Source organism: Solanum lycopersicum, chromosome 12, assembly GCF_036512215.1.
Source record: "Solanum lycopersicum chromosome 12, SLM_r2.1".
Taxonomy (NCBI): Eukaryota; Viridiplantae; Streptophyta; class Magnoliopsida; order Solanales; family Solanaceae; genus Solanum; species Solanum lycopersicum.
The window spans coordinates 759,355-779,049 of record NC_090811.1 but is presented as its reverse complement, the minus strand read 5'-3'; the positions used below and the strand labels follow the sequence as shown (position 1 = coordinate 779,049).

General features: G+C 29.2%; 5 protein-coding genes and 1 non-coding gene across 6 annotated transcripts; 3 read left to right on the top strand and 3 right to left on the bottom strand.

Annotated features, from left to right (window-relative positions):
- The first annotated feature begins 3,114 nt into the window (after positions 1-3,114).
- Positions 3,115-4,249, top strand: LOC101245329 (antimicrobial ginkbilobin-2-like protein). Its single transcript, XM_004251459.4, has one exon. It carries the CDS (start codon positions 3,363-3,365, stop codon positions 4,083-4,085), a length of 723 nt encoding a protein of 240 aa, XP_004251507.1. The 5' UTR covers positions 3,115-3,362; the 3' UTR covers positions 4,086-4,249.
- A 2,336-nt stretch (positions 4,250-6,585) lies between these two features.
- LOC101245030 (uclacyanin 1-like) lies at positions 6,586-8,428 on the top strand. Its single transcript, XM_004251458.5, has 2 exons — positions 6,586-6,939; positions 7,741-8,428. Exons 1-2 carry the CDS (start codon positions 6,774-6,776, stop codon positions 8,271-8,273), a joined length of 699 nt encoding a protein of 232 aa, XP_004251506.2. The 5' UTR covers positions 6,586-6,773; the 3' UTR covers positions 8,274-8,428.
- A 139-nt stretch (positions 8,429-8,567) lies between these two features.
- Positions 8,568-8,640, bottom strand: TRNAA-AGC (transfer RNA alanine (anticodon AGC)). The gene has a single exon. It is a non-coding gene; the product is annotated as a tRNA-Ala (tRNA).
- A 113-nt stretch (positions 8,641-8,753) lies between these two features.
- Positions 8,754-11,098, bottom strand: LOC101244745 (protein VASCULATURE COMPLEXITY AND CONNECTIVITY). The gene is made up of 3 exons (XM_004251457.5): positions 10,828-11,098; positions 9,985-10,193; positions 8,754-9,184 (listed from the first exon to the last, which is right to left on the bottom strand). Exons 1-3 carry the CDS (start codon positions 10,924-10,926, stop codon positions 9,007-9,009), a joined length of 486 nt encoding a protein of 161 aa, XP_004251505.1. The 5' UTR covers positions 10,927-11,098; the 3' UTR covers positions 8,754-9,006.
- A 2,684-nt stretch (positions 11,099-13,782) lies between these two features.
- On the bottom strand, positions 13,783-19,596 carry LOC101256069 (potassium transporter 5-like). Its single transcript, XM_004251986.5, has 8 exons — positions 19,371-19,596; positions 18,517-18,739; positions 16,987-17,235; positions 16,743-16,781; positions 16,397-16,657; positions 16,263-16,315; positions 16,071-16,185; positions 13,783-15,950 (listed from the first exon to the last, which is right to left on the bottom strand). The coding sequence occupies exons 1-8, from the start codon at positions 19,497-19,499 to the stop codon at positions 14,620-14,622; spliced, it is 2,400 nt and encodes a 799-aa protein (XP_004252034.1). The 5' UTR covers positions 19,500-19,596; the 3' UTR covers positions 13,783-14,619.
- On the top strand, positions 13,898-14,221 carry LOC104644893 (uncharacterized). Its single transcript, XM_010315744.1, has one exon. The coding sequence runs from the start codon at positions 13,898-13,900 to the stop codon at positions 14,219-14,221; it is 324 nt and encodes a 107-aa protein (XP_010314046.1).
- Positions 19,597-19,695: the final 99 nt, after the last annotated feature.

Below are 19,695 nucleotides of genomic sequence, written 5' to 3'. Positions count from 1 at the left end.
AAGCTTATAAAGTTTTTTCCTCATTCATGTACTCGTGAACTTCTTTTTATTCCGATAAAATTAGCTTACGAAAATATAATTTTCTTGTTATTAAAATAAGTTAATGATGGTCCATTTGTAAATTTTTTCTTATTTATGCTAGTTTTTATTTAAATACACATTGAAACAATAATTTCCTTTTATGATGCATAAATTTTTATAACTCGACATCATAATTTCATATAAGTTATCGCTCAGGCTTTTAAAAAACTTAAATCTCATTAGACATAAATTCAATGTCAGGAATAAGAATTAAAGATCAATATATTATTCTTCTCATATGATTCACTCATTTATTAACTTAATACATTTTTGATCCGTAAAGTCTATTCATCATAACTCATATATTGATATGTTGTTCAAATTGATCCATGAAAATCTTATCAAAATATTTTTAAAAATCACATTTTTTGTTTGATATGTTAGATGTCATTATAATAAAGAAAATTTTATTTTATTACAAATTTAAACTGATAACAAAAAAAAACAAATTAAAACACAACAAGAACTAGTCCAATTATAGCTTGTCTTAGTCCAGACTTATTTTAATTCAAATAACTTTTAGACGGAATTTTGTATCGGGAAACTTATATAAATATACTATAACAATAAAATATTTACTATTTGTAGCAATAACATTTTTTTTATTTGATCACTTGTAATTCATTTATAATACAAGTTGAATATATATTACAAAGAACAATTTATTATTCACATGTAATACAAGTTTTAATGATGGATAATGCATTTATTACACATTTTAATACACTTATAATACAATGTGACAATTTTTTACCAAACAAACATAAGATATTTCAAAAACAATTATATTTCAAATATATTGCATACATAATTCACTTTTAATACATATTACAGATTTATCACAGTATTACTACAAATAATAATAAACAAAAAGTATCGCTAAAATCAGTAATTATTTTTAAAAATGTATTAATTCATGTAACTTTTTGCGGTTCTAAATTATTTACACTACTAGACTAGATACGTCAATTTGGGCCAATTGGGCCGAGAAAACAAACTGATCGAAACAACATGGGCTATTCATTTGGGGAAGTTACGTATGTACCCGCTCAATATTAAATTAAGATATTCATACATATAAACATTTACGGAAACACTTAGATACATTTTACTTTGCAATATTGTATATTTTATTAAATTTTGGTGCCTGTAGATATGTTCAAGTACATGTATCTCGGATATAAATGGTCAAATTAAGTGTAATTTGTTCTAGATACATTGTATCCAAGTGAAATCGCATGTATTTGAGATACATAACAATATCTTATTCGCCTCTCTCCTATCTCACGCACTGCTCTCCCATCTCAATTGTCACTCTTCGTCTCATGTATTTGGGATACATACGAATCTTGCACACCTCCCTTCCCAATCTCGCTCATTTGTCTCCCTATTTTTGTGTCTATTGTAAAGCATTTTTTTTAATAGAACCTTAAGGAGTAAATAATGAAATTATTAATTAATAATTTCTTAAGGTTCGTATAAAAAATGAAGAGGGAGGGTAACTTATATTATAGTTACATTATGAATAAATCATGATATAAATGGAAAGAGCACTTCGTGAAACAATAATATTTATATAGAGATATTTAAGTTGGTGAGTGTGAGGGTACACTTGCACTCACTATAAGTTAATGGAAAAACCAAAATTGACTCGAATTGATATATCTTTGAAAACCAATTAAATTGATTTTCTTTTTATTGTTTCCTTTTATTTTATAGTATTAGACTAAGCACCAAAAATATTACTATAGTTCTAGAAGCCATAAATGTAAGAGGAGTTTGTCAACGTGAGATCTTCCATGTTACTCACTAATTGTCATATACTTCTTATAAAAAATTAAGAAGATAATTTAATTTGATTATAAAATATTTTTTTTTTATTATTATTATATTAATCGATCTCCACATAAAGATGAAAACTATGAATAATTAATTATATTTTTATTTTAATTTTTTAAAAACTCATTTATTTAAAACTATGTATTATAAGTTAAATAAAATGGATCGAGGGAGCATATTCAAACTTTTACCTTTTCTTTCTAGGTCATAATATTCAAACTTATACGCTCACGTTCCATATAAGATCAGCCTCCATATTTAGTGGTCATCTAATGATCTAATCCATTAAATCTACTTTTAATTGTTTGATTAATTATAAATGTAATTGTGGAACTTGACACTAAGTTCAAATCATTTTAATTATCCTATGCAACAATTGGTTTATCATAATCTAATTATTAGGTATATTACAATCCATATATCCTTAAATCATGTATATAAATTTCAATGTAAAGATTATAATAGAAAGTAATATTATAGAAAAATTATATAATTGAACATATTTCCCTACCATATTATTATTATTATTATTATTATTATTATTATTATTATTATTATTATTATTATTATCTATGCTTTTAAATATTACGTATCTTACACTTACAGACATGTATTGTTGCTATCATATACATAAAATAGGGAGATAGGTGAGCGAGACTGGGAAGGGTGACAAGCGAGATTCATATGTATCCCATTACATATGAATCACACTAGATACATATATTTGTATATGTCTGGAGAGAGGTTAGAAAGACGAGCGAGATTTACTATATAGCCCAGATATACATGCGAATCTACTTGGATACAATGTATGTAGAATAAATTACACCTAAATTTGAACTCATGTATCTGAGATACATGTATCTGGATGTAACTAGAGACACCAAAATCTAATAAGATACATAACATTGCAAACTAGAGTGTATCTAAGTAATTAAGTACTAAATAGAATTTATATATGTAAGTTTCCAATATATAGTCATACAAATATATATGACTAATTTGAACAACAAGTTTCAATATTTTCATATGCAAACTTCATATCCAATTAAACATCGTCACATAAATTAGAGTGATTAGAGTATACATATATATGTACAAACTATTTACACAAGTTAAAAGTGAAAGATCAAATGTAGAAAATATATATATTAGTGAATAAAGTGAACAATCGAAATAATTCAGAAATTTTGTGATTAAACACTTTTGTAGTTAATGAACTTCCCAACTACATACTACTAATCAAACCTTCCATTGGAACAAAATGGAATTAGTCAACTTCCCACCCAAAACCATAAAAAATGCAAAATAATTAAAATAAAAAGTCAACAATTATGGCTATGCATATGACTTTTCTACCCTCTACTTGAAGTTACAAGTTTATTAAATGGTGCACCATGTGAAGTTTTACATACCATCTCATATTTTTTTTCCATCAAAATATGTCTTCCTCAAAATTAATCTCTTGTCTATTTTTCCTTTCATCCATTGCAATAGTGATATCCACAGATCCATTATTCCATTTTTGTTCAAACCATGAAAATTTCACAGCCAATAGTTACTATGCACAAAATTTAAAAAATCTCTTAGGTGATCTCTACTTGAAAACACCTCCAACAGGGTTCTCAACAAGCTCAATTGGGCAAAATCATGATCAAACAAATGGACTTTCTCTATGTCGCGGCGATGTTACAAGCAACAATTGCAAGTCTTGTGTATTAGATGCTAGTGAAGAACTAGGAAAACGTTGTCCTTACGATAAAGAAGCTATAATATGGTATGATAATTGTCTCTTGAAATATTCTGATAAAGATTTCTTAGGAAATATCGATAACACGTACAAGTTTTACATGTGGAATGTTCGCGTTGTGAGTAATCCTGAATATTTCAATGCAAAAACTAAGGAATTGTTGGGAAGCTTGAGTGAAAATGCTTATAAGACGACGAATTTGTATGCAATTGGAGAAATGGAGATTGAAGAAAATAAGAAATTGTATGGATTGGTTCAATGTACAAGAGATCTTTCAAATGAGGATTGTAAGAAGTGTGTTGATGGTATTATTACTGAAATTCCAAGTTGTTGTGATGGAAAAGAAGGTGGAAGAGTTGTTAGTGGAAGTTGTAACTTTAGATATGAAATATACCCTTTTGTTAATATTCCTTAGAACTTAGAAACTATATGATATATGCTATAATATGTAACTAAAATTCCTATATTGATATAATTTGGTTTAAGTAGTATGTTTGGTGAATAAAGAATGGACAATTATGTTTTTGTACTTTGATATATATATATATATATAGTAGTGAAATCAAATTATTACAATAATATAATTCCTTGCGGAGAATTTTAATACATGATGAGATATTATAAGTGACAGAATGAGTACGATTGACTATTCGAGAGTGAACGTTCCCTTCTACGTAGGCTTCAAAATTAGAAGAAAAACATAAAATTGGAGGGAAATTAAGAGAATTAGAGGTGATGTTTGAAAAAAGCGACACTAATTGCCGGTAATAATAATTGACTAATATTTGACTTTACAATATAAATTAGCGGCAATTAATAAGTCGTTGCTTACGAATTGTCTCTAAAACTGTATTTTAGTAACAAAGTAAAGAAGAATATTATTTTTAGTATATTAGACATGTAGAAAAATTAAGAAAAACACAAATTTATTGCTATAGTTTGCTAATTACGTACGATTGATAGTTACAGGGAGGAGAGATGCGAGCGAAAGAGAGTAGAGAGTGGAAAGATGTGAAGTGTATTTATATCTCTGTTGAATTGTTTATATATATATATATATCTTTGTATATCTGACGAGCGAGATTGAGAGAGAGAGAGGGGAGAGATAATTTGTCTATATATCGATCGCCTCTCTCCCCTCTCTCTCTCTCTCAATCTCGCTCGTCAGATATACAAAGATATATATATATATATATGTATGTATGTATATGTATAATTTGTATTTGTATATGTAATAGAGATGAGAGAGGCGAGAGAGAGGAAGAGAGGAGAGAGACACATATAATTATAGTTGAAAATAGGCGAGTGCTATTTAATTCAAACTATAGCTACGTTAGCTAATTAACTACTATATATTTGTTTATTCGCGTAATTTCTCTTTTCTATATTATGTAACAATTCAACTTTAAGATGCATATTTTTATCTTGAAATATTTTATAGTCATATAAATATCTATTACTTATTTTAGATACAAAATTAAAAAAAAAAGATTAGTTCTTAAATTTTGTGTCAACGTACAAAATGGAACTGATGAGGAAGTATCATATAAATTACTTTTTTGAAGAACTACTTAATCATTTGATTAATATTATTTATGTGGAACGCTTGACACTAATTATTAAGCTCAAAAAATAGTTTTTCACAAAATATATATATATATAAGTATATAAAAATATTGACTAAATAATTATGTGATCAAACAAACATATTAAAATTGTGTTATTGTATCTAATTACATGTTAACTAATTGTCATTAAATAAATAATTATTACTACGGAATATTTCTTTTGTCATAGCGTAGGTCTACTCGGGAGAAAAGTTCAAAATCCAGCCATTACTTTTGAAAGGAAAAGGTCAAATAAATTATTAACGATAAATAAAATTATTGTCATAATTAAAATAAAATTAACATTTGAATTATTCCATTATTTAGTATTAAATAGACATTTTATAAATAGGAGTACTATAAGACTAATTAGAGCTTGAACGTGCATCCACCCATACGACAGCCTACAATATTATACATTGTTAATTCATAATTGGTCAACTAAGATTATATCAATCACACTCTTTCATTAATTTTTTATTAATCGAGAAATATTAATAAATTAATTATTTTCTTTTTATAAGAGGTGTTTCAATGATTGTGAATCAACATGAGTTGTAGTGTAGTAGTGAGATTGTTTTACTCTTGATCAGAGGTCTCAGTTCAAGCCTGAGTATGAAAAATATCTTGTTGAGAGTATTATCCTCGAATGCACGATTCAAATTTAATTGGGAATTCAATGTGAATAATAATTATGGGTAATTTGAATAGTAAAGAACATGTTGGCTCAATCTAAATCGAATTTATACCAACTCTAGAATAATTAGGAGATTCTAATTACGGTGGAACCAAATAATAATAACAATAAATGTGTCTTGAAGGGTTTTTTTTCTCAACTTGTTAATGACATATATTGAGAATACATTTCAATTATCATTTTTATTTTTTACAATAATACTCCATATTGTAGCATGTTCTTGTGATACATTGTACTTCGCAAAGAGTCAATAACGTGTAATTACACTCGAGCATATAGCCCATATAGCTAATTAAATATTACTTAATAATTTATCGTTAATTTGTCATTAAATAAAATTAACTATAAACTTATTGTTGATATCCGTCTCTAATTCATAGTGATTTATTTCAATATACTTCATGTGCTAGTGTATTAGGTATCGAATAACATAGGTTGAGGTGTAGTGGTGAGACTGTTTCACTCTTAATCAGAGATTTTGAATTTGAGCTTCCAAATGGTTCCTGCAGTGCGTAATCCAAATTTAATCAGATCTCCAATATAAATTTCAGCCATCGGGTGAAAAAAAAAAGAGAAGTATTATAGGTATCTGCTAAATTAGTCCTTAGCACAACCCATTATTAAAAAAATCACCGTCGTTGGCATGTTTGGATTATGAAATATATTAATCTTAGTCAAACTATCTATGTCCTCTTTCAAAAGAATTACATATAAATAGCAGAATTTTGCTATAAATAAGACAACAATTCTCAAAATATAGCCAAATTAATTAGTGTTGTAACATTTTTGGTGATTAAAAATGGCTATGGTTAGATTATTAATGAATTTGGCTACCATAGCCATTTTGTTTGGTTCTACCATGGCTGCAAATCATACAGTGGGAGCTCCTCAAGGTAGATGGGATCAAAGCACTGATCTTACAACATGGGCTGCATCTGAAACTTTCCTAGTTGGTGATAGTTTGAGTAAGTCTACCCTAATTAATCTTTTAATATCTTAGGCAGATTTATAATTTGAAGTTTATGGGATATCAATATTGCAACGCTAATTGGATTATAATCAAATATTTATACATATTTCATTGAATTTTGAGTATAACATCGGGTTTCTTTCTCTTATTTCATGAATCAATCTTTCAGAATACATAAATATGTCATTTAACTTAGCAGACATAAATACAAATAGACATACATGTCATACGTGACATAATACATCATAGGATACAAAATTGTCATATAGGACGCCACGTAGGACGAATGTGTCATTCGTTCAATGTTATACAAGTGTTTATTTGTGCAAATTTAAAATTGGAGGGCGTAGATGCCAATTAAAGTCAAATTAAAAGACATTTATATATCATGTCATTTTTATTTGGTTTTCCATTTGATATTTGATATCTCTTATTAACAGTGGCATAGCCACATACTATTAAGGGTGTTCAATTCGTCGGAAAAAATTAACATATATACATTGATATACGAAATGATTAAATAACCTATTTTGGACACCCTTAACATAACAATTTGCTATTTCTGGACACCCTTTAAGAAATTTCTGACTCCGCTACTGCTGACTAATATGGATTTGTGTTGCATAAGGCTAAAAGGAGATACACTCCCTAATAGATGTTTTTCCATACCTAGATATCGAACCAGAAACATATGATTAAGAACGAAGAAATTCTATTCTATTCATTCCATCACAACCTTCATTGATTTTTCCGTGCATGTTTTCTAATTTTGTTTTTTTTTTTACTTGATTGACAGTTTTTGTGTATACTCCAAACCATGATGTTCTTGAAGTTAGAAAAAGTGATTATGATTCTTGCCAAACAACAAATGCAATATCTACAAATGGTGGAGGAATGACTATCATTTCTCTATCTTCTACTGGCAAAAGATATTTTATATGTGGAACAGGTGGACACTGTGCCTCAGGAATGAAACTTGAAGTTAACACACTTGCAACAGTTCCTCCACCTCCTGTTAAATCCCCTGTTTCAGCACCATCGCCGAAAATTGCACCTAAAATATCCCCTGTTTCTGCTCCATCCCCGAAAAATGCACCTAAAATCTCCCCTGTTTCAGCACCATCTCCTAAATCTTTGGCACCAAGTGCACCTAAAAGCTCCCCTCCTGCTACTAGTCCTGAGACTCCGTCGTTGTCTCCTTCTTCTACTGAATTTGTTCCAACATCATCTCCATCGTCATCACCATCGTCTGCTGATAAAGTTAGTGTCATTGCTAGTTCTACCGTCGTGGGATTTGGCCTTGTTATTATGATGTTGTTCTTTATGTGATTCGTTTGATTATTGTTTTAATTCTATTTTGTGTATGATTTATTCGATCTTGATATTTTGATGGAGAGAAATTCTTGTTTAAAATGTATAATTTTGATAAAGACGGCATGAATGTCTACTTGTTATATAGAACAAAATAATTTTATTCTTGGCAATTTTTTACACAAATCAATTACATTTAAATCTTCGTTAGTAGCGGCAATAGCAATGTACCCAGTATAATTGGTTTACGAAATAAAAAGACTCAATAACAATGTATCCAGTATAATCGGTTTGTATACAAAATTAAAAATATGGAGATGCGGGGTATCGATCCCCGTACCTCTCGCATGCTAAGCGAGCGCTCTACCATCTGAGCTACATCCCCAATTGATGTTTAATTTGATCACATAGTGAATATAAAGTTTTATTTTAAGGATTGGTGTTTAACTTTTGTTTACATTTTTGCAAGTATAAATATTCACTAGATTTTCTACTAGCTTTTTAAACCTTTTATCAAACTTATATATTTAACTTTATAGCGAATAAAGATACATGAAATTAGCTTAAACTCGTAAAATGCAAATTAATAAGTACTTAATAGTTATGCAATTACCATTAGTTGAAAACATCAAATGCCCTAGTCATCTCAACAACTATGATCAAACAAAGAAAATGGAAGCATCCTCTCTCCAAGAGATTTTGAGTCCGATCCACCACTAAGAACGCTTCTTCATATTACAATTCGAATGACCTATGCAATTGTCACAGTAGATGTGGCATAGAACGCGACAGAAAATATGGCATGTACGAAACACAAAATTCCGCCAATTGAGAAGAAATGATGATGCAATAAACCACATGAAGATCTCGATTTGTTATTTGACATTGTGCCAATCACTAGCATTCCCATTCCAACTGCCATTATTATCCTAAAAATCCCAAAAATTCAAACAAATTACAAAAATAAAGGAATAAGAATAACATGGTATATCTATAATACCACACCATTTAAAAGATAATATTATTACACAATTTAAATCTTAAATTTAGAATTACAAAATTTTATAATCTTTTTCGTATATTTTTAAACTTTGTGTCACAAAAGCAAGATATATACACGTACTAATATAACACATATACCAATAACAATAGCCTAAAATCACGGTAAAACATATTGATTAGAGCAACTTTCTTTATCCCATGCATTCTAAAGTGTGGGGCTCGAAGGGCTAAAGTCTCTATATTGTCTGACTTTTTTTTTTATATAAAAAATAAAAAATTGCAAAATAACAAATACAATTATCTACAAAAAAAAATTAAAAAAAAATTGTTTATGCATGTCTATTTTTTGGTGAATTATATTTGGCGAGTTTGTTTCAATTTATTTATCTTACTATTTTTTAGTGTGTTTTGAAAAGAATGCATCTTTTTTTTTCTCGTCATTGTGATAATTCTAACTGTTCAGATGACATGTTTAAGTCGATACGACCAAAAAGACATTACAATACATTATATTCCACTTATCTTTAACTAAAGATCATACGATTCAGATATATATCTTTTTAACTTTTTTAAACTTCACGTCAAGTAAAAATCAAACAAATAAATTCGTAACCACGTATCTTTAACTAAAGATCATACGATTCAGATATATATCTTTTTAACTTTCTTAAACTTCACGTCAAATCAAAATCGAACAAATAAATTCGTAACGGAGAGAGAGATATACCATGTGAAAAGAAGACAAGCAAGTGATAATTGTCTACTAGGTGGTGCTTTTTGTATGTCATCTCCAGTGCAATAGCAATAGCTGCAGCCTCCAACAAGATTAGCAAGAATATGAGCAGCTGCTAGAAGACCAGCAGCAGCTAACCCTAGAATAAATGCATCATGGCTTGGCTCTTTACACTCAAAAAACCATAGCTTCATGTGTTTTACCTTCAATACCACACACACACACAAAAAAATGAGTTTCAATTAAGTTCTATGACAATTGACAAACATTATAAATTGATATATAATATGATATAGACATGATTTAATTAATTCCTTTCTATATAAATATAGTCCAAAAAATTTATTAAGTTATGTCAAATTCGTAGATAGAATTTTGAGTTTTTGGTTGTGAATATTTATTTTTTAAAAGAGAAGTAGTTTATTAAGTTGTACATAAATTATTTTTACTTATATATTTCTCTCTTTATCGATTTGTTTGTTTGATTTTAACTTGCGATGAAGTTATTAAGAAAGTAAAGTTTACTCCTCTAGTTTTAAGTTAAAGATATATTGAATATATCAAAATATATTTTAATCTTGTGATGTTTGATGTTAAACATGTATGAAATGAAAGAGTTGACAATAAATGAAAGTAGCATTTTTTTTAAACAGATTAAAAAGGAGAGAAAATGAGTGCATTTTAAAGTAAAAAACACAAAAATTTAAGCAAAAGTTATTGAGTTCAGCCGAACTCGCATAAACAGAAATATAAAACTACACTCTTTTAACTATAAGAAGTTATTATTTTATTTTTCAAATTATTATATCAAACTTAATATAAAGAGTGACTTGTTACCTGGTTTTGAGCTCCTTCTGCTTTAATTCCAAGAAGACCAGCTAGAGCATCCAAAGCCACAATGACTAAGCATGCGAATATACCAAACAACTTAGACATTTTTTCATAAACTACTTAATTCAATGACAATTTCAAGAGGAAGAAGAAATAATTAACTTGTTTAAGGTTTTAAATAAACAAGCACCCCTCCACTCTATTAAGCTTGTGTGAAAAAGTGTAAAAGCAAAAATTATCACAATGACAAGAAGTGGATAGTTTAGTGAGCTGAGCTGGACTATATAGTACAAGTATTGAGCTAAAATGTGGTAGTTTGGATCTTTATTGCAATAAATAACAACAAGTAGTATCCATGACGCTGAATATGATAATTTGGAGTGAGTTTAACAATACATCTTGAAGTAAATAAAATACATATCTTTACTATCATGAGCCGATTGTTCATTATTTTCATCAACAATCATATCATCATTTTGATTTTCACCGAATATTTTATTATTACTTTAGTGTTCATGTCACACAAACAACTATTATATAGAGTGTTTTTGTAAAAGATAAAAACTTGATGTAAAATTTTAATTTTTAATAAGATTTGAACAAATACTAATATTTGAGAATTTTGAATATTTGCCAAATAATGACAAATTATATAAACAAATACTATTTATCAAATTTTTACTCAAATATTACTTGGAAAACCTATGGTAAAACGGGTCCCTAGTTTCGTTTTGGCCTTTTGTTCAACCTTTTCTTTTATCTTATATCTAGGATTCCTTTTAGTGGGGAACCAAGAATTTTTTCACTCTCAAGTCTACACCAGCTAAGAAAAATGGTGTGGCAAAAGTCATCAATAACAGTAAAAAAGAAAAGGTAAATTTTATTGAGTGACTACAAAATGTCATTTTTAGTTTAATTTAATTTTCATGTAACTCAAAAGCTAATTCACGATCAAAAGTGAAGGGAGAATATTAATTGTAAGAACAGATATAAGACAATAATTCTTATTAAATTCTTCTATAAATAAAAATTATTAAAACTATATAAATATATGATTACAAATTTAATAACTATGATAACTATAAATTCAATAATAATTTTAAATTTTAAATATTGATTTCGCCTTCTTCAACGAGGATTAAACCATACGACATGCAAGTGTGAAAGAGGGTAGTAATCTTTAAGACTTTTGTGCTACAAAATAAATTCAGTCTGATAATATTCGGTGGCAGTACATTTTGCTGTTGCTTTTCTAATTTCTTGGGGATTGTCGCTAAATCCGATAAAAAAAAATCAAAAATTATTATTACAATCGTTAAATTAATTACTTATTATTAATTTATTTTTTATGTAGATTATCAATTTTGATTTGACTTAAACCAGCCCTAGTAGAAGGCTCAACATCAATTTCTATCACATTACACATGAGTTATAATGTGCATCTTGCTTTTGAGTATTTCTTTCGTTTTAATTTATTTATTCTAATAACTATTTTGGATAGAATAAGATTTTTTTTGAATATTTTCTAAATGTTTTCAATTGGCAAATATTGTTACACAAAAAGTAATATGTAAATTTTATGTTATTTCAAAATGAAGATTTTACATATAAATACACAACAATTATTTTTTTTAATTTGATTCTCATACTTCAAATCAAACGAATAAATTGAAAAATATAATAAGTACTCAACAAAAATCTTAGACCATCAGTTTATAGATGTGGGCTTAAATTTTAGAGGCTTTGTATTAAATCCAAAAATAAGAGGTGACCTTTCATGTTTTTAAGAAACATGGACCTAACTATTCTAAATTATAGCCATACAGTCAAAGATACTTGAATAATGAAGTAGATGGTATCAATAGGCTAATTTTTCTCCAGTTGTATTCTAGTTATGGTTTCAGCCAGCTGCTAGTTGATAGGAGGTTACTTTACTTCTAGAAGTGGTTGCTCCATCACAATCTAGGTAACATGGAGCCACGATGACGGAGCTAAAATTTCTAATAAAAAAGTTTAAAATCTAACTATTTATATGCGATTAAAATTAGTTTTACACATACATACATACATAAATACATACATACATACATATATACATACATACATACATATATATATATGTATATATAGTTCTGTTTTTCGTGTATAAATAGTTCTATTTTCCGTTGAAGGGATTCATCACAGAAGGCTGGCTCCGCCCATGGCCACGGAGGGAAGCATATTCATAATTTAATGATGTAACTATGTCTGTTGATTTGATTTTAGTTGCCATCTATACTCTTTAACTTATGATATGTAGAAGATAGATTTGTATAAAATCGAACACGTAGACACATACGTTTTACTTGACATAATGCAATTAAGGTTCATTACAGGAAATAAAATTGTCATGTAGGACGTCAATGAATGTGACTATTTATTTAATTTTGAAAAAATTTAAGTGTTTAGTTATACAGATCCAAAATTAGAAGACATAAATATCAGTTTAGGTCAAGTTAAAAAAACATACTAATTATTATGTCTTAAAAATTTATGGACTTAGAGTTTACATCGAGCTAGTAGATTTTTTCTTTTTTAAAAAAATAAATAAGGGGTAGGAGAAGGAGAAATAGAGGAAGCGGGATGGAAATGCTACGAGATTTGAGTGAAGATGAGATATGTTGAAGAGTAAAAAAGAACATCGCATATAATGTCGTTTTTTAACTTGTTTATTCTGCTTCCACTAAATGAATGGTTATTTAACTCGTTTAATCTGTGAAAATATTTCCTTTGCTTTGCTTGTGTGTCGAGTCAAAATTATATCACATAAATTGAAACAGATAAAGAGTAACTTTCCACTTCAACAGCTACTTGGTCATTAAGGTTTCATTTTCAGTGAAAAGCACCCCACATAGATCCCACTTCCTCAGCATGTTCACAATTTCCCTATATATACTTTTAGTTATTTCATCAAACACTTTCACTACAATTCAAAATCTTCAAATTTATCTACTTTTCACTTGTTATAATGGACAAAATAATATCAAAATTTATGTTCTTTTGCTCTGTTTTCATTTCACTCCTGATTTTCCAAGGAATGGCGGAGAAATCTCATATTTCTCCGCCATTCCCACGAAAGCTTACGATTAGAAAAATAGCAGAGAGTAGCATTGCAAATCCACCATTATCGAAAGGCAGAATTGAAGAGTTGTTTGAAGAAGGAGAAAATGAAATTGTTGAAGCATGCTCTAGGGCCGAAGCGTCGGCCCCGGAGGGTACTAATATTTTGAAAATAAGGCATCATCATTCTGCTGATAAGTCTATTGCTGGTGGAGAGGTCATTATTGGTGGACTTGTTACTGCTATTTTTGCTGCGGTTTATTGTTATATTCGAATAACTAGAAAGAAAGATAATTTGTAAATATCAAATATTAAGAATTAAAATTTTTTAGTGTTGTACTAGTTATAATGCAAATTAAAAAAAAAAAAAATTAAAGCAAAAAGATTATATGATTTTGTTGTTTTTGTTATTCGAAAGGTTCTCGTGATTCTCAATTTACTTTTTCTAGTTGGAATGAATAAGCGAATTGAAAGTTAACCCAATAAGTTGTGTTTTCAAGTATTCAGAACGTATAAACTCAAAATCCTGATTTTTGTTTCGAGCATTATGGCCACGACTACCGGTAAATGTGTTATTCAATACATGTAAGTTGATTGAATTTCAGATAATAGTAGTTGTTGATTCAGTAAATAAAAAGTTCATACAGAATTAGAAGAAAAAACTTGTAGCAGTGAAATGTTAGTCTGATAAGTTAAGAATTATATTTCATAAGTCATGCCAACTCTTAGTAGCCTTGTCTTGGGAATAGCCATCATTTTGTCACCTTGTCTGAAGTTCTTGCGCAAGAAAGTGTAGGCATAGTTGACAGCAAATTTCTTCAAGAACGACGAATCTTGTTTCGTCACAACTTCTGCTTCTCCCAACAGATAGAACACCCCTTGCTCTTTAGCTTTTTCCACAAATTGCATCTCTTCTTCTGTGTCGAAACTTGGTGGCACAACTTGTATTCGAGTTGATGAATGGTTAGACTGACCTGATGGAATGTTAAGTGATCGAATTGAGCCAGTTGTTGATGATACTCTTGATTCTACTTGTTGTTGAACGTCTTCCTCAACGTGGACCACAGTTGACGATGATTTTGCAGCTACTAGTTGGCCTGATACCGGTGTTTCACCTTCAATATCTTTATCTGCAAATTGATCATTATATGCTGCAAGAATATAATTTTCCTGTTGTATGAACTCTTTCAAATTTTGGATCAACTGGTTTTCGAAATCCTCTGGTTTCCTAATTTGATCATTGTATCCCAACCTAACGACACATCGGAACACCTTGTATTCCCTAGGTTCAACATGTCTGAACAAGAAACGTTCCTCGAGTGATACTTTACTTATAGGAATGGATTTGATTGACACGAGAACGATAATAGAGTGGAGAGATGGAATATTGGAGACAAAGTGAGGAAATATTGGTGGAATCCCCTGAACTAATTCAGAGTATAATAGTCCAATTCCTGGTATTCTTTTGATGTCTGGATTACAAGCCAAGTCCCTTATGTAGTCACTCGAGACCTTGTTATTGAGCTCGAAATGATATCTTTGTTTTTGAACATAATGCCAAATCCCCATGATGATCACAAACACAATCGCGAAAGTCATGGGAAGATAACCACCATCCACGAATTTTGTGAGTTGTGCTGATAGATAGGTTGATTCTATTGTTAAATAGACAGAGTAGAACAGGGCGATACGCCATATGCTGATTTTCCAAATAACAAGCATAACTAATGTTACCATATGTGTTGTTATGAGTTCAGCACTAACCACAGCAATACCATAAGCATGTCCCAATTTTTCAGTTGTTTTGAAGCCAAGTGTAACTAAAACACAAGCAATCATGAGGAAGTAATTGAGTTCCGGGATGTATACTTGACCCTCGTGTTTCTCAGACGTGTGAACGACTTTCACCCTTGGGAAACAACCTTGACTATGTGCCTGAGCTACAATCGAAAAAGCTCCAGATATCATCGCTTGACTAGCAATAATTGCAGCAACAACAGCTACTACAAATGTTGGCCAGTAAAGTGCAACTGTAAAAAAAAACACCAACAAAACCAATTATCTATGGTGTTATGATACCATGTGGGACTATACGCAAAATAATTGATGAAATCAACGAATCAATAAATATATTCACAAACGAAACTTGCCTGGAACTGAAGCATAGAAAGCATTTCCAACATCACCAGGGTTTTTCGTTAGATAAGCAGCTTGTCCAATGTAAGCAGAGAGGATTGATGGAAATACGAGGCAACTAAAGCTTATCTGCAATATATTACACATCAATTAATCAATTTATATCGCGTAAGGCTTATTGAAGAAGAAAATGAAAGGAGGCTTACTTGAATGGATCGCACACTAAAATGGCCCAAATCAGCAAACATAGCTTCAGAACCTGTATAAATCCCCAAATGTGTTGTGAGTAAACATTATTTACCAAGTTCGATATTACATACAGAATTATGAAAATTGTTACCTGTAATACAAAGGAAAACTCCGCCAAGAGAAAGCCATCCATTTTTACCATTTCTTTTGAAGTAATGGAAAATGTACATGGGATTAAAAGCGCGTAAAACGCCTATATCATACTTGAACAAATTGTATAGACCAATGCCACTTATAAATAAAAACCAAACACTTATAGCTGGGGCAAATGTATATCCAACTTTATCCGTACCAAAACGTTGAAAACAGAAGAGAGCTACCAAAATCGCGATAGAGATATACATAATCGACTCTACAAGAATCATATTTTTGGTTAAAGTTAGTTATAAGAGAGGAAAAAAATGAAGAAGATGAATTCATTAACATAAATTTATTACCTTGGCCTAGAGGCTTAATCCCACTTACAGCAGAGAGAACTGTATTGCAAAATAACAATGAAGTAATTATTACTCTAATTTAACTTGTTATAGCAAATTATCTATCGTATTTTTCATGTTATATAGCCACATGAAGTTATTATCCTAGATGTTTGATAAGACCACTTATTTTTGCGTCCTTATATATGTTACTAATATTTATTTATTGACGATTGTAATAGTGTAAAAATTCTTTATATCGAACCTGAGATGCAAGGGGTGAGAACTCCATCACCAATGACCATACATGTTCCAAGGATGGCTAAAAAGACTAGACCAATTTTTGCAAAAATACTGTTCTCCAATTTATGTCTGATTTTTTGAGCTCTTTTAAATGGATTGGATGGTATGTCCAAATCATAGTGTGAAAGTTCTCTATCTTCTGGCTCATGATTTGGGATCAGACTCACTTTTGCATATCTACATATTAAGGAATATAATGCAAATGATCCTCCTGCAAAAATAATAAATAATTAAACTAGATTTTCATCGTATTTTACTTTACGCGACGATATTCAAAATATATATTGACCTAGTATTGGAAATTGTATTTACATATCTCAAAACTAAGCAAGAAGTATTGTTCATAGTTTTGCATAAGTAGGGTCTGTTTGGTAGGAAGAAAAATAACTAAATTTCTTATTTATTTTGTAATATTTTTATAAGAAAAATAAAATATAATAAAAATCTTACAAACAATTATTTTTAATCTAGAAAAACGTGGACTACGGTGGGGTGGGGGTGGAGACAACTTACGAAACTTATTTTTTCTACGGGAATTCATTTTACTCATTTTAAGGAAAATCATTTTCACATAAAAAAATGTATTTTTAAATAAAATTTCTTTTCTAGGAAAAACACCAAAATTGTAGTTGGATATTAAAAAAGGGAAATATACAGGAAACAGCTAAAATTGTCGTTAGATATAAAAAGGAAAATGAGGGATATAATATGGTAAAAAAATTATAAATTGTCTGTTGGATATAAAAGGAAAAAAAGGAAAAAGAGATAATTAAGTTTTTTAAAGCAAGATAATAAATAGGTTCACGCACATTTAATATTCCTAACAAACAGTGCAGAAATGGTCAAATCATATCTTTAACCAAAATTCAGATTTGAAAATATAAAAAGAATGAAACAAATTATAAATATGTATATTAGGTTCATTGAACACAATCTTAAGGAATATTGAAACAAAGATAGAATTTATAGCAAATTTCTAAAAATATCATTTATTTTAATTTTTAAAAATGATATACACTAATGTGAAATTGATAAGACTTTTATATCTTTCATATGTATTCAATGTTGAACAAAATTGTGATTGCAACAATATTTTTTTTTTAAAATTCATTATTTCTTTTTATTAATCATTACACATTTGATATTTCTTCCACTATAAAACAAAGCACTAAACAAGATCAACATTCTACATTTCAAAAAACTTCATAATTATTTTCTATTAATTATGTGATTTCCATAAAATTTTGTATACATTAATATAAGGTACATGTGGAAAGTATGTATCACACAAGACAAAGACTAATAATTCTAAATATTTAAAAGAGTTCTAACAAATTATAGGTACGTAATAATAAAATTATTCAATTCTCCAAATAGTAATGTAAAATGAGCAAGAATATTCTTAAAAACGATTTTGTTACGCGATACGAATCTACAGATATCAAGTGAGAACCCAAATAAACAGATAGTAATGAGGACATGTGTAGCTTACCATTGCCATTATCATTGGCCCATAAGACAGTGAAGACATACTTAGTCATAGGTATGAAGGTTATGGTATATATAATGAGGGACAATACACCAAGAATGTCATCCTTGTGTTTAATTTCATCAGTAAAAGTACTTGAAAAAACATAGAGAGGGGAAGTCCCTATGTCTCCATAGATAACTCCTACTGATTGAAATGCTAAACTCAGTAATGTCTTCCAATCACCCTACATAGTAAAAAAAATAATTGTGTAGAAATAAACAAATGTTGTAAAATAAATCATTGCTATATATGATTCTATCGAAGTGGTAAAGACAGTTAAAAATCATGTTAGGTCATAGATAGATGAAATCTTGTATATGTTCTTTTGAATTACCTCGTTAAAATTTTGATTTTGAACATCATAAACATTTTGACAAATCTACCTACCAAACATACCCCTCGTGGAACAAATTCAAATGAATCCCTTCATTGGTAATTTGAGTAGAAATAAACAAATGTTGTAAAAAAAAAAATCATTTCTATTGAAGTCTTTAATCGAAAAAATCTCGTATAAGTTCTCATTAAAATTTTGATTTCAAACATCTTAATCATTTTTACAAATCTACCTACCAAACACACCCCTCATAGAAGATGAATCCCTTAATTGGAAATTAGTGTAAAATAAACAAATGTTGTTGTAAAACAAAAATCATTTCTAATGAAGTGGTAAAGATGGTTCAAAATCACTTTTAAGTCATCATGGATGGAAGAAATCTTGTATAAATTTTTTCGAATTCTCCCGTTAAAATTTTGATTCCATCACTTACATCAACATCATAAAAAATTTAGTTACGTATGAATAATTTAAAATATACCTTTGACGCGTGTCCTGACGGAGTCAAAGAAACTTTTCCAGCCTCCACGTTGAGGGAATCAACACGATGCAACTTTGTCCATGACACTTTACGACCTTTAAGCTTATTTTCACTATCTAAAGTTGCCATTTTTTTAAAAATTTTATCACAAAGGCTGCCTCTTCTTTTTTCTTTTTTTTGGTTTTGCCTTTGGTCTTTATATATATAGGTCCTCAAAACTTACACCCTAAGAAGTTGACTAGCCACAATTACTTTGTTTACTTACTAAGTTATATAAAAAAAAAAGGTTTGGAATATAAATTCGAAATGGTTTAGAATTTTATTG